This window comes from Dromiciops gliroides, chromosome 3, assembly GCF_019393635.1.
Source record: "Dromiciops gliroides isolate mDroGli1 chromosome 3, mDroGli1.pri, whole genome shotgun sequence".
Classification (NCBI taxonomy): domain Eukaryota; kingdom Metazoa; phylum Chordata; class Mammalia; order Microbiotheria; family Microbiotheriidae; genus Dromiciops; species Dromiciops gliroides.
Genome location: NC_057863.1, coordinates 58,953,468 through 58,966,264, shown reverse-complemented (window position 1 = coordinate 58,966,264; position 12,797 = coordinate 58,953,468). Strand labels below are relative to the sequence as shown.

The following is a 12,797-nucleotide window of genomic DNA, read 5'->3' as shown; positions in this document are numbered from 1 at the left end:
TTCACAGTGAGTACCCAAAGAACTGGGTGTCCCTGCTCTATTTCATAATTTCATAAATTAATTATTAATTCATCTAGGAAGGATCAAGATAGTCTGAATGTAAAAAAAAAATTGGCTCATTAAGGGAATGGAAAAGATGGAACAGGACATTGAGCTCAGATAAGGGCACCTCAGAATTTAAGATCTTGGCCGGTGATGGAGGAATTTTGTGCAGTCCTAAAGTATGAATATTTGGGGAAGGGGTGGGACTAGCTGAAGTAGAGTAACAAATAGAAGTACTAGGGATTGAGAAGGTCAAGAAGCCAGGAGGCCATAGTATCTAAGGAGTCAAAGGCATCCTAGTGAAGAAGAAAATGAAAATAAACAACAGAGAGAAAATAAGGAAGTGTCTTGTGACATTCTGGGTCAACCCCACCCGCTAGAGTATATAAGGGCTGCCCTGGAGAAACAGAGTATCAGACTTCACTCATTTCCTGAGTCCTTTCTCTCCTCACCTCACCTGAACCCTTTTTACTAACATTATGGGTTGCTGTGGCTGTAGAGGTAACAGCTGTGGCGGCTGTGGCGGCTGTGGCGGCTGTGGCGGCTGTGGTGGCTGTGGCTGCGGTGGTGGTTGTGGTGGCTGTGGCGGCTGTACCACGTGTACCTGCCGCCGTGTGGGCTGCTGCTCTGCCTGCTGCCCCTGTTGCTGTGGCTGCTGTGGAGGCTGCTGTAGCCCCATGGTTGTCTGCTGCCGCCGCACCTGCTGCTCTGGCTCCTGTGGCTGTGGTGGTGGCTGTGGTAAGGGCTGTGGCTGTGGCAAGGGCTGCTGCCAACAGAAATGCTGCTGCCAGCAATGCTGCTGTAAGAGGCAATGCTGCTGCTAGAGGGGAGCAGTCAGGGCAGGGCCTCCAGGAAGGCCCTGCTGAGCCCATGCTCTGTCCAGCAAGGTAGGACTTTCCTTCATCTCAGCCTATCTGCTTCCCTCTGTCTCGTGTGCCATCTCCTGGGCTCCCTGCCATTGAGTGAGTAGCCTCCTACTTGTAGGATGATTATGATTGTTGTGAGAGGTAGCATGATATAGTGGATAGGACACTGGACTTGGAGCTGGGGATACCTGGGTTCAAATCCTAGTCTTAGACACTTATCAGCTGTGTGACTCTGGGTGAGTCATTTGGCCTCAACTCTCTCAACTGTAGAATAGGGATGGGGCTGGACTTGGTGGCTTCTAAGATCCCTTCCAGTTCTAAATCTGTGCTTCCATGACTGTGGGTACCTCAGCTTCTCCAGTCTTTTATCCTAGGTATAATTCTATCACCAATCTGTCTTTTTTTCAGTACTAAGGCAAATCCCCAAAGAGACCAGCTACTATGAAGCAAGTCCTAAGTATACAAATAATAGGATTCTGGTTCTCTAATCTTTTTATCCTCTGAAATCTCCTAGGCAATATTATCTTTTCAATTTTGGGTCTATATATTTTTTCCTCTTAGTGTATACACTATGTGACTGTCCTCCTCTACTATGTTTTATCTTTCTACTAATTCTTTTGCTATTCTCAATAAAATATACCAAATAACCACAAAACAGTCTCTTCTCCCTTATTTGATTATATTTCTCTTATAGAAAAGAAGTATTTTTTCCCCTTCATTTAACATGAATCAGCAAACTGGCCTCATGCTTTCTTTTATGTCAAATTCACATTTTCTTTAAAAACACACTATATGAAGATCTTATTTTTTGATCACCCTTCCTCCTCCTCCTCCTTCCCCTCACCCAGAGATCCATTCTTCATAACAAAAAAGAAAAAGAAAAAAAACACATTTCAACAAAATCAATACAACCAAATCTGACACAGACTCATATTTTCAAGATGATTTTAACCCACATATGTTGTTGCTATGAAATCGAGATAAATCACTTTGTCTCTTGCCTTAAGCACTTCATACTGAGGCCTAGTTTCATCCCTCATTTCTTGTTTCTCTCCAGGCAACATGAATTTTGCATTGCCCAATGGGAATAATGCTGAAATGTTATCTCACCTCAATGAAAACAATAATAATTGTATCATGTTTACATAGTCACAAGTCAAGTCAATAGACATTATTAAGTATTTATTACATGCCAGGCCCTATGCTAAGCATTGGGAATAGGAATACAAGCCAAAAGAAAGATAGTCCTTACCCTCAGGGAGTTTACAATCAAGCGAAGAAAAAATATAATAGCATGCTAAGAAATGGTCATGGGAGGTCTGGGAGAAGGTACCACAGGGATCATGGCACAGAAAGAAGTCAGTCATGAATGGAACCCTTAGGGGAATAAAGAACAGGGATACTTTCTTGGGTACTTTCCTTAAACCTGAGGTTCTGAGAGGAACTGACCAGTCAGAGGAAGGGGCTTTAAAGGCCGAGTGACTGTGGGTGGAACAAGGCTGTTGCATGGTGAAGAAAGAAGTTAAGAGAGTTAAAAGTGGAGCTCAGAGAAGAATACATGTTTTCCCCATAAAAAGCCTGTGGCATGGTTCATGTAATTATTATCCCATTTTACAGATTTAAAAACAGCAACAACAACTGTAACTCAGCTAAATTGTTACTTTCCCAAAGTTACTAGTCACACAGCCAGTACTTTATCTGGGAGTTAGGTCCAAGCAGCATTGATTAATGGAGTTAGTGATTTTAATTCCTTTTCTCATCACTTCAAAAAATAGCAAGATACACAGTGGATAGAGTACTGGCTGTGGAGTAAGGAGGACCTGAGTTCAAATTTGGCCTCAGACACTTATTAGCTGTGTGACTCTGGGCAAGTCACTTGATCCTGATTGCCTTCCCCCCAAATAGCAAGATGTATATTGTTCAAGATCCTGGGGAAAAAACACCTTGAAGATACATGCAACTTTGTTCTCTGTTTTTTTCCCCCTACTTCTGATCCCACATGAAGTCACATGGCTCTTTTTGGTTGAATCACAGAATTCTAGAGCTCAGTAGAATATGCCATACCTTTGCATGTTGGGAGGGACAAATAGATAATTCTTTTTCTTTTCTTTTCTTTTTTGGTGGGACAATGAGGGTTAATTGACTTGCCCAGGGTCATATAGGTAGTTAAGTGTCAAGTGTCTGAACTCAAATTTGAACTCAGGTCCTCCTGAATCCAGGACATGTACTTTATCCACTGCGCCACCTTGCTGCCCCTGGATAATAATAATAATTTTTTTTTCTGTTTAGAATTTTATTTTCCAAATTACATGTAAAAACAAATTTTGACATCAATTTTTTAAAACTTTTTGTTCCAACGTCTCTTCCTCCCTCCCTTCCCACCTGCACCCCCAGGAGCTCAAGCAATTCAATATAAGTTATACATGAGTAGTCATGGAAACGATCTCCACATTAGCCAGGTTGTGAGAAAACAGACAAAAACAAAACTTCAGATTAAGGAACTATCAAAAAAATTATGCTTCAATCTGTTTTCAATACCGTCAGTTATTTCTCTGTAGATGGATTCCAATTTTCATAAATCCTTCAGGGTTATATTGGATCATTGCATTGCTGAACATAACCAGGTCCTTCCCAGCAGATCATCTTACTATTGCTGTTCTTTTGTATACAGTACGTTTCACTCTCTTTCAGTTCATGTAGGTCTTTCCAGGTTTTTCTGATAGCATCCTGTGGATAATTATTTTTCAATGAAAACTCCATATTCCCAGTCAGCTCCTCATACATCCTGTCCTGTCTCCCTCCATACTGGATTGTGCTAAGGGATCTAAGATGGGATGGAAGGGGGCCACTTGAAGGACAGCAGCCCTTACTCTGAGGCTCTCTGAGAGAAAAGACCAAGGCCAGCTGGGTTCACACATTTACAGTAACCAAGGTAGTTCTAGGTTTATCATGGACCAGTTAGCTAATTGTAAGGAGTTCTTCCTTTACTCCTGAGCCCTAGGTCATGGATTCAGTGCCAACAGTATCATTGTTTCATTTCATTGCCTCGTTGTATCTTGCCAGCCCCATGTGATGCAATGTAATCCTCCCATGGGGTTGGGGTAAGATTGGAGATATGTCAGAATTGCTAGACAGAACAGGTCAAAGTACATGATTAGTTGATGGAACTGGGGAATAATAATAGATTTGGAGTTGGAAAGGATCTCAAAAGATATGGTTCTATAGGCTCATAAATTTGGAATTGGCAGGGATCTTAGAGGCCATTGAGTTAAACACTTTCTCTCTAGACATGAGGAAACCACTTCAGAGCAATAAAGGGACTTATCCAGGGTCACACAGGTTCTAAGTGTGTGTTCACATTCCAAGGCAGGATTTGAACTCAAGAATTCCTAATTTCCCATTTTCCAAGTGAGAAAACTGAGACTCAGAAACTCAAGTAACTAAATCAAGATCACACAAGTAGTAAATGTCAGAGCAGGTGTTAAAACCTAGTCCTCATTCAAAATCCAATGCTTTCTACTAAACCCTGTTGTCTTCTCAAGGAAAGGACCTATTTAGGGCAGAGCAATAGAGTTGAGGAGAAGGGGAAGATATATTACTTTGACAAGTCCATAGATTCAGTCCTGGAGGATTACAAAACCATAAGCATGCAGTTTTTCACTGGGTTGCAGGGCTTCCTAAGGCACCCCTTAGGTTGGCTGTTTCAAACAAAGGGCAGTAATGGAAAACATGCCAAATTTATGTTTGCACCAGTACCTCCAGGCCCAGTGCCCATTCTGAACCAAGCATGGGTTCTGGGGGCATGAAAATCAATGCAGAGCAGTTGGCAGGCACTAATCTGAATCACAGAAAATGAAGGTGTGGGAACCTTAATGGTTGGAGGCTCATAGCCACAGATTAATTATTGATGAAGTGATGTCAAGGTGGGCATGACATAGTTAAGACTTTTTATGGTGTTTGGGCCTAGATTTCAAAGATCTCATCAGCATCTGTGAGTTGTAAAGGAGAATGAATTGGGTTCTCAGAAAAGGTGATGTTCAGGTGACCGGCTACAGGAAAGCAGAAGCTAAACTGATCAGAAGTTTGGGGAGAATGATGTCCAACAATGCATGGCAGAGGGGAGGAGGGAGACTGAAAATTAACGTGTATTTAAACAACTGATCTTGAGTCAGCAATGCCAGTTTGCAACATAAAGTGGTAGATATTACTGAGGGGCACAATAGGATATGAAATCCAAGAATGTTGCAATAATCTTTCTGTTGGTTTATTGGCTTTTTCCTATCTCCTTTCTTTCTCTTCTCTCTTATTTTGTTTAGCACCAACATGTTAGGTTTACTCCTGAATGTTGAACTGGGACTTTAGTGGGGATAGTTTGCCTCTTCTCTGAGAACCAGGGCAGTATTTCCTGGCAACCAACCCCAGTATATGCTGAAACCCTATGATAATTTAGTGTCTAGAGTATAGGGTCTGGTGCATAGTAGATGCTTAATTTACACTTGCTGATTAATTGATTGGTGTTAGAAAGACTCAGCTTCAAATCCTTCTCAAACTTACTAGCTATGTGACTCAATTTTGGTATGTCTTGCTGTATCCTCTTCCATCCTAAGACCTCTTCTTTTTGAGACCTTGAGGCCTGATTACCATCTAGACTCTCCATTTGGGGATGAATCCTTTCCATTAGATTTAGCACCACCAAGGCTCTTTATAAAGAACTCCGTTCAGTGGTTCTGTGATTTCATTAGGGTGGGCACTCATATACCTTGTTCAAGCCTTTCTATCCTGTGGGATTTGGGTCTCTTCTCCTACAGATTCTCCACCTAGGAGATACACATTATTCAGGACACCTTCCTCTAGGCTGCCCATGTGTTGTCTCCAGTTCTCAGTGAATGATCTTCTCACCTTCTTTTCTGATCATACATTTCCTTGATGGTATCTTTTGCTCAAAGGGTGTCATAAAAGAGAGCTGAAGAAAGACAGGAGAAACTGGTAGAGCTTTTTACCAGAGAGCCATTAGGATGATTAAAGGGTAGGGCATAAGACCTCAGAAATGGTATGTTGCTAAAATATACAGTGAAGAGAAAAGAGACTTGTCAGGTGACAATAATTATCTTTGAACATAACAAGCACTGTCATTCTCAGATGGCAAACATTGGATCTGTTGCCATTAGGGAAAGAACAAACAGAAACAGGTTTAAGCTGCAGAATCAATGAAAAGCTAAATTTAAGGAAGTTTTTCCCAAAGGGTGAACTTCGTTATTCATTAGAATGAACAGAACTTTATTTAGAATGGAACTGTCTTTTCTATAGACCTTCTTTCTTTGAGAGAAGTTAGGTAGTTCTTGAGTGTTAAGGGATGGAAGAGATATCAGAGACTCTTTATATCATTTATCAGGTATGCTAACTTTTATCCACAAGAAATAGAAGCCAATCTGAATCTCCTATTTCTGCTGTGAATACCAAAGAGGGGTGTGGCCCTGAAAGAGAAATGAGAGTTTGTTGGTTGAAATCTCGAGGCCTTAGATGGACAGTCACATGACAAAAATATGAAGTACTCATGTGAAGGACACATGAAAAGGCAAGGTCCTTCACATGACAGACATTTGCATTGGAGTGACCTCTTCATATGATGCGTCAGATGTTCTACTTCCTGCTTCTGACATTCACTAGCTGTGTGATCGTGGGCAAGTCATGTAACCTCTCTGAACCTCAATGTCAACATCTGTAAGACTGGAGATAATGGTACCTATGGCACCCTGCCTCACAGGGTCTCTGGATGGCTCAAATGAGATAATAATAACCATAGCTCATGTTTACATAGCACCTTAAGGTTTGCAAAGCTCCATATCAAAGTTTTCTCATTTGATTCTCACAACAGCCATGGAAGGTAGGTCTTATTCCCGTTTTACAGATGAGGAAATGGAGGGATACAGAGGTTACATGACTTGCCCAGGGTCACACATCTAGTAAGTGTCTGAGGCTGGGTTTGAATTCAAGACTCCCTGACTCTAAATCCAATGCTCCATCCACTGTGCCACCTAACTGAAGATAAAATGCTTGGCAAACATTAAAGCATCATATAAGTATTATTTATTATAATAATAATTATTATTATTATTCCATAGAATACCACATGACCTTTCATGACAGCTGCCCAATAACAGCTTTGTGACCCTTAGCCAATGGAAGGCCCCAGGATGGACTTAAATCAGGACAAGTCTACTGTCCAGTATGTAATAGTGAGCTTCACAGAATAAGGGAAATATTTGATAATAGATCTGATATACTTTTTTTTCCTGGAGCAATGGGGGTTAAGTGACTTGCCCAGGGTCACACAGCTAGTAAGTGTCAAGTGTCTGAGGCCAGATTTGAACTCAGGTCCTCCTGAATACAAGGCCAGTGCTTTTAGCCACTGTGCCACCTAGTTGCCCCCTAGTTGCCTCCTAGATCTGATATACTTACTATAGGGCGGCTAGGTGCTCCATAGTACATAGAGAACTGGGCCTGGAGTCAGGAAGACTCATCTTCCCTGAGTTCAAATCCAGCCTCAGATACTTACTAGTTGTGTGATCCTGGGTAAGTCACTTAACCCTGTTTGATTCAGTTTCCTCATCTGTCAAATGAGCTGGAGAAGGAAATGACAAACCACTCCAGTATCTTTGTCAAGAAAACCCCAAATGGGGTCACAAAGAGTCAGACACAACTATAAAATGACTAAATAATACTCACTATCCTTGAGAAGCAGTATGGACAGTATAGATGGAAGGTTGGACTTAATAGCTAGGAAGACCTGGTTCAAATACTATCTTTGACACTTATTAGCTGGCAGATCACAGGCAAATCATCTAACACTTTGACCTTCAATTTTTTTCATTTGTAAAAGGGGGACAATAGTCTGTAGTCCTGTCTCAAACATATACAGGCTGTGTGACTCTGCTTGGGCATTTCAGTTACCTCTCAGTACCCCAGATAATTCTCTGAGATCGTAAGTTGCAGAGCAGGTGCTGATATTTACACTGGGATGGGAAGTTCTTCACTGGGAGAGTCCTAAAGCAATGAACTTTCTATGATCTTTTACATACACACAATACACACATACGGTATACATTTGTATATATATATAGGTATATATGTATACACATTTATACACATAATATTTGCATATATGCCTCCTGGAGAAGAATTTCCCTTAACAATATTAACAGTATCTATATCTATATCCTAAAGCAATGAAATCTCTAGGCAGGTCTATACACATGTGTACATACATGTATACACATATATGTGTATATATGCACACATATATTATATGTCCATACATATATTTATACATACAATAGCTATATATCTATGTCTCTTGGAGAAGAGCTTCCCTTACCAATATTACAAGTAGATAGATAGAAGAATATGGATATGGATATGGATATGGGGTATCCCCAAAGCCTTAGCGCAATTTTAAGCTTTAATAGCTATTATAATATAATAACATGATGTAATATAATATAGTCAATTTTCAACCTTCACATTACAGGAATAATATTCCCAGAAAATGGCTCAAAAGTAAAAATACATGAATTTTGATACATTGAACCAATAGGAAATAAAGGGTTAAGTTTTTGCAACCACCAAAAACTGTAATCTTTCACTAGATATTGCTGAAAATATACTTTTCTTCAAATGATTCTTTATAATAAAATGTTAATTCTGATAATATGTACTTTTCCTAACACAGTAACCATGAAATAACACATTAAATGAAGTACACAAAATAAAATTGGTAACATGCAAAACATTTTATCACTAGTATTCCCTAGAATTCTGTGACCTTTTGTGCTAACATCTCAACAAAAAACCGCATTGATTTCAGACAATATTTGCTTTTTTATAACACATGAAATCTATAGTATCATAAATATTGTACAGCGAATAAAATTATTAAAACTAAAACAATTTTTAACCTGAATCTTTTTTTTTTTTGGTGGGGCAATGAGGGTTAAGTGACTTGCCCAGGGTCACACAGCTAGTGAATGTCAAGTGTCTGAGGCAGAATCTGAACTCAGGTCCTCCTGAATCCAGGGCCGGTGCTTTATCCACTGCGCCTCCTAGCTGCCCCCCATTATGTATTTTAATAGCTAATTACTATTAAAGCTTAAAACTGAATTAAGACTTTTGAGACATTCTGTATGTAGAACCTGCTTCATAGGATTCCTTGCAAAGCTTGCCTGAGAGAATGTTTATAAAGTGCAGACATTTAAATACTTATAAATGTGAACTGGTCTTATTATATTTTCTTTTCCAAGTCATGCCCCTATCTCTCTCATCCCTCTCCAACAACACCCTGCACCCCCAAACCCCTTCCAGTGCCAGGACAGTGTGGGTCCTGCTTCCACCATGCCTTAGGTGCCCTTTGGAAGGGCTCTCCCTGTAGATTCTCCCCTTCGCTGCCTATGTCTATGGCAGCTGGGCCAGGTCATGCAAATCAGCCCAAGGCTTCTTGGCATAAGCACAGGATGAAAGGAGAGTAAGGTACACAGGCCAGCAGTGGTTCACAAGCAGAAGGAGGGAGGGAGAATGGACAGACTTTTGATCTATATAAAGAAGAAGAAAATTGGCTTCTTTCTGTCTAGTTGCTATTAAAAACGATCTACTGGGGGCAGCTAGGTGGTGCAGTGGACAAAGAACCTGCCCTGGATTCAGGAGGACCTGAGTTCAAATTTGGTCTCAGACACTTGACATTTTCTAGCTGTGTGACCCTGGGCAAGTCACTTAACCCTCATTGCCCCACCCCCTCAAAGAAAAGAAAAGAAAGAAAGGAAGGGAAGAAGGAGGGAAGGAAGGAAGGAAGGAAGGAAGGAAGGAAGGAAGGAAGGAAGGAAGGAAGGAAGGAAGGAAGGAAGGAAGGAAGGAAGGAAGGAAGGAAGGAAGGAAGGAAGATAGATAGATCAACTGATAGCAGGGGCATAATCCAGGGTCAGTGGGTCTAGTTCTGTTGACCCAGGAGCTGGAGATTGGGTGACATGCTGCTCTCCCATCATCCCAACCTCATGACATCACCTCCTCTTTATGTCAGCTAACACTTGCCCTGGCCAGCTAGTGACATCTACTATCCTCTATCATTCCCCCTTCCCTACCAACAATAATTCACATTTACATAGAGTGTCCCCAAAGCCTTAGTGCAGTTTGAAGACTTGAGATCAAAACTGCACCAAGACTTTTGGGACACCCTGTAGATTCCCTTCCATTTGACAACAGACTTTCCTCATAATAACTCTGAATGGCAGTGCATGTACTCTTGTTCCCATTTAATCAATAAGAATACCGAGGCTCAGTTTCTTTCTTTCTTTCTTTCTTTTTTTTTTTTTTTGGTGAGGCAATCTGGGTTAAGTGACATGCCCAGGGTTACACAGCTAGTAAGTGTTAAGTGTCTGAGGCTGGAATTGAACTCAGGTCCTCCTGAATCCAGGGTTGATACTCCATCCACTGCACCACCTAGCTGCCCAGAGGCTCAATTTCAAAAGAGTTTTTACTCATAGTTACACAACTGAGTAAATAGCAGAACCACTTATTTCCGGACTTTGGAGCCAACTTTGTTTACTCTGGGTTCACTGCTATTTCAGCTATTAGTCTGAGATAGATGCCTTTTAGCCCACAAAAGGAAAGCCAAAGGGGTTTCCTCTTTTCTTCCCCAACTCTCTAAAACAGCACCCCAACTTCTCTGGTGTTTTAAAGGATGACTAACAACAAAATATTTCAAGGGAAACGTCACGCGATGGAAGAAAGGATAATATAACACAATCGAAGATTTTTGTGATGGAATCTCAGACTTTAGCACTAACTAAAGGATTTCTGGTATATTAAAAGTATTTTATTGATTCCTTTTGTTTCTGTATTAGTCATGTTCACATATCCCTTCACTCCATGAACTCTCCTTTAAAAGAAAAACAGCTGAGTGAAAACAAACTCTATAGTGATTAATCTGACAATGTGTGTCATAAGAGTACATGGGATTAAAGGTCTAGAACATTAGACCAGATCTAGAAAGATGAAAAGTAATAGCACCAAATATAAAGTTTTATGCTCAGGTTAGGGCAGCCAGGTGGCACAGTGCTGGCCCTGGAGTCAGGAGGACTCCAGGAGTTCAAATCTGACCTCAGACACTAGCTGTGTGACCCTGGGCAAGTCACTTCACCCTGTTTGCCTCAGTTTCCTCATCTGTCAAATGAGCTGGAGAAGGAAATGACAAACCACTCCAGTATCTCTGCCAAGAAAACCCCAAATGGGGTCATGAAGAGTCAGACGAGACTGAAAAGCAACCGAACAACAAAACTTGGGTTCCAAAAGTCCACTTTACAAATACAAGATGGATCTAGGCAGCCACTCATCCGAAGATGATCTGCGGGCTTTGAGTTGTATGGCACTTAAGAAATTTAATATGATCTCTCTTATGAGCATCTTTTACTGTATGGGTAAGAGAGGTGTACATGGAGAGGTGATAATCCTGTTGTCCTCTGCCCTGATTAGACAATATCTGGAGCATTGTGTCATTTTAGGTTCTATTTTCACAGACATCAAGGCAGATTGAAGAGTTTCTGGAAGAAGGCAAGTATAGGAGTGAGGGGCTTGCCATATGAGGGTCAGTTGAAGGAGCTAGGAATACTTATTCTGGAGAAAGGAAAATTTAGAGGGCATATAACAACTATTTCCAAGTATTTGACAGTCAAGCTGTAATCAATCTGTCATCCCTAGATTTTTTTTTTAACTCAACAAGCATTTATTTTCTCTTCCTCTTATCTGCTTGCCTCAGTGGAAAAAAGAAAAGAAAAGAAAATCCTGTAACAAATTTTTATAGTCAAGCAAAACAAATTCTCACAATGACCACAGGCCCCCAAAATGTCTCATTCTGCATATTTAGTCCATGGTTCCTCTGTCAGGAGATGGGTCGCATTCTTCATCATTGATTCTCTGGAATCATGGTCAATTATTGTAGTTGATCAGAGTTCTTAAGGCTTTCACAGTTTTTCATTTTTACAATGCTGTTATCATATAAGTTGCTTTAGTATTGCTCACTGTACTCTGCCTCAGTTTATATAAGTCTTCTGAGGTTTCTCTGAAACTGCCCTTTTCACTGTTTCTTACAGCACAGTAATTTCTTACTGCCATAAAACTGTATACCATAATTTGTTCATCCATTCCCCAATTGATGGGCATCTCTTTAGGTAGTCCAGAATTCTTAGACAATTTTAAACTAGCTTCCACACCCAGGTTGGGCTGCTCAGGAGTTTTATAGCATAAGTTTATCCAATTACTAAGCTTGATTTTCTAATAATGCCTTATTTTCACAGTGGTCATTTTTGTAATGCTTCATTTGTATATGGAAGTAATGCTTTAATGCTTTAACTCTAGATAAACACTTATATTGCCTGAACTATTCTGACAAGGATTTGAAATCATGTTTTGTACCTTGGACAAGGTCTAAACCAAGATTCCCTTCATGGGCTGAGAAAAATATCTACTTCAAATCACCAATTCACAAACCATGCCTTCATTCAATAGATATGGTTTTCTGTAAATATGGCAGAAAACCCTTTCTAACCCTGATTATTATCAAATCAAATGAAGGACAATAGAGAAAAATATCTCTCATCAGAAAATTCAGCTGCAGAAAATTACAAGGATGTGTTGGAAAATACTCAAATGGCTTATCAGAGGAGAAAATAATAGAGAACCAAGCTTCAATGGAATTGGCGCCCACTGAAAGAAAAAGCATTTTGCTTGAGATCAAAATCTACCTTGTCTTCTATAAATTTTGACAATCCCTTATAAAGAATTCTAGTTCCCTGATTTATAGAGAATTGAACCTTTTAGGGTAAAGAAAAACATAGAATAGTGGGC

At 40.3% G+C, this 12,797-nt stretch overlaps 1 protein-coding gene across 1 annotated transcript; it reads left to right on the top strand.

The window, feature by feature from the left end:
- Window positions 1-521: 521 nt before the first annotated feature.
- On the top strand, window positions 522-1,513 carry LOC122745820 (small cysteine and glycine repeat-containing protein 7-like). Its single transcript, XM_043991268.1, has one exon. It carries the CDS (start codon window positions 522-524, stop codon window positions 864-866), a length of 345 nt encoding a protein of 114 aa, XP_043847203.1. The 3' UTR covers window positions 867-1,513.
- The last annotated feature ends 11,284 nt before the right edge of the window (window positions 1,514-12,797 follow it).

What these genes read in the sequence shown, in the direction of transcription:
- LOC122745820 (XM_043991268.1), top strand. Translation starts at nt 522, where the DNA reads ATGGGTTGCTGTGGCTGTAGAGGTAACAGCTGTGGCGGCTGTGGCGGC.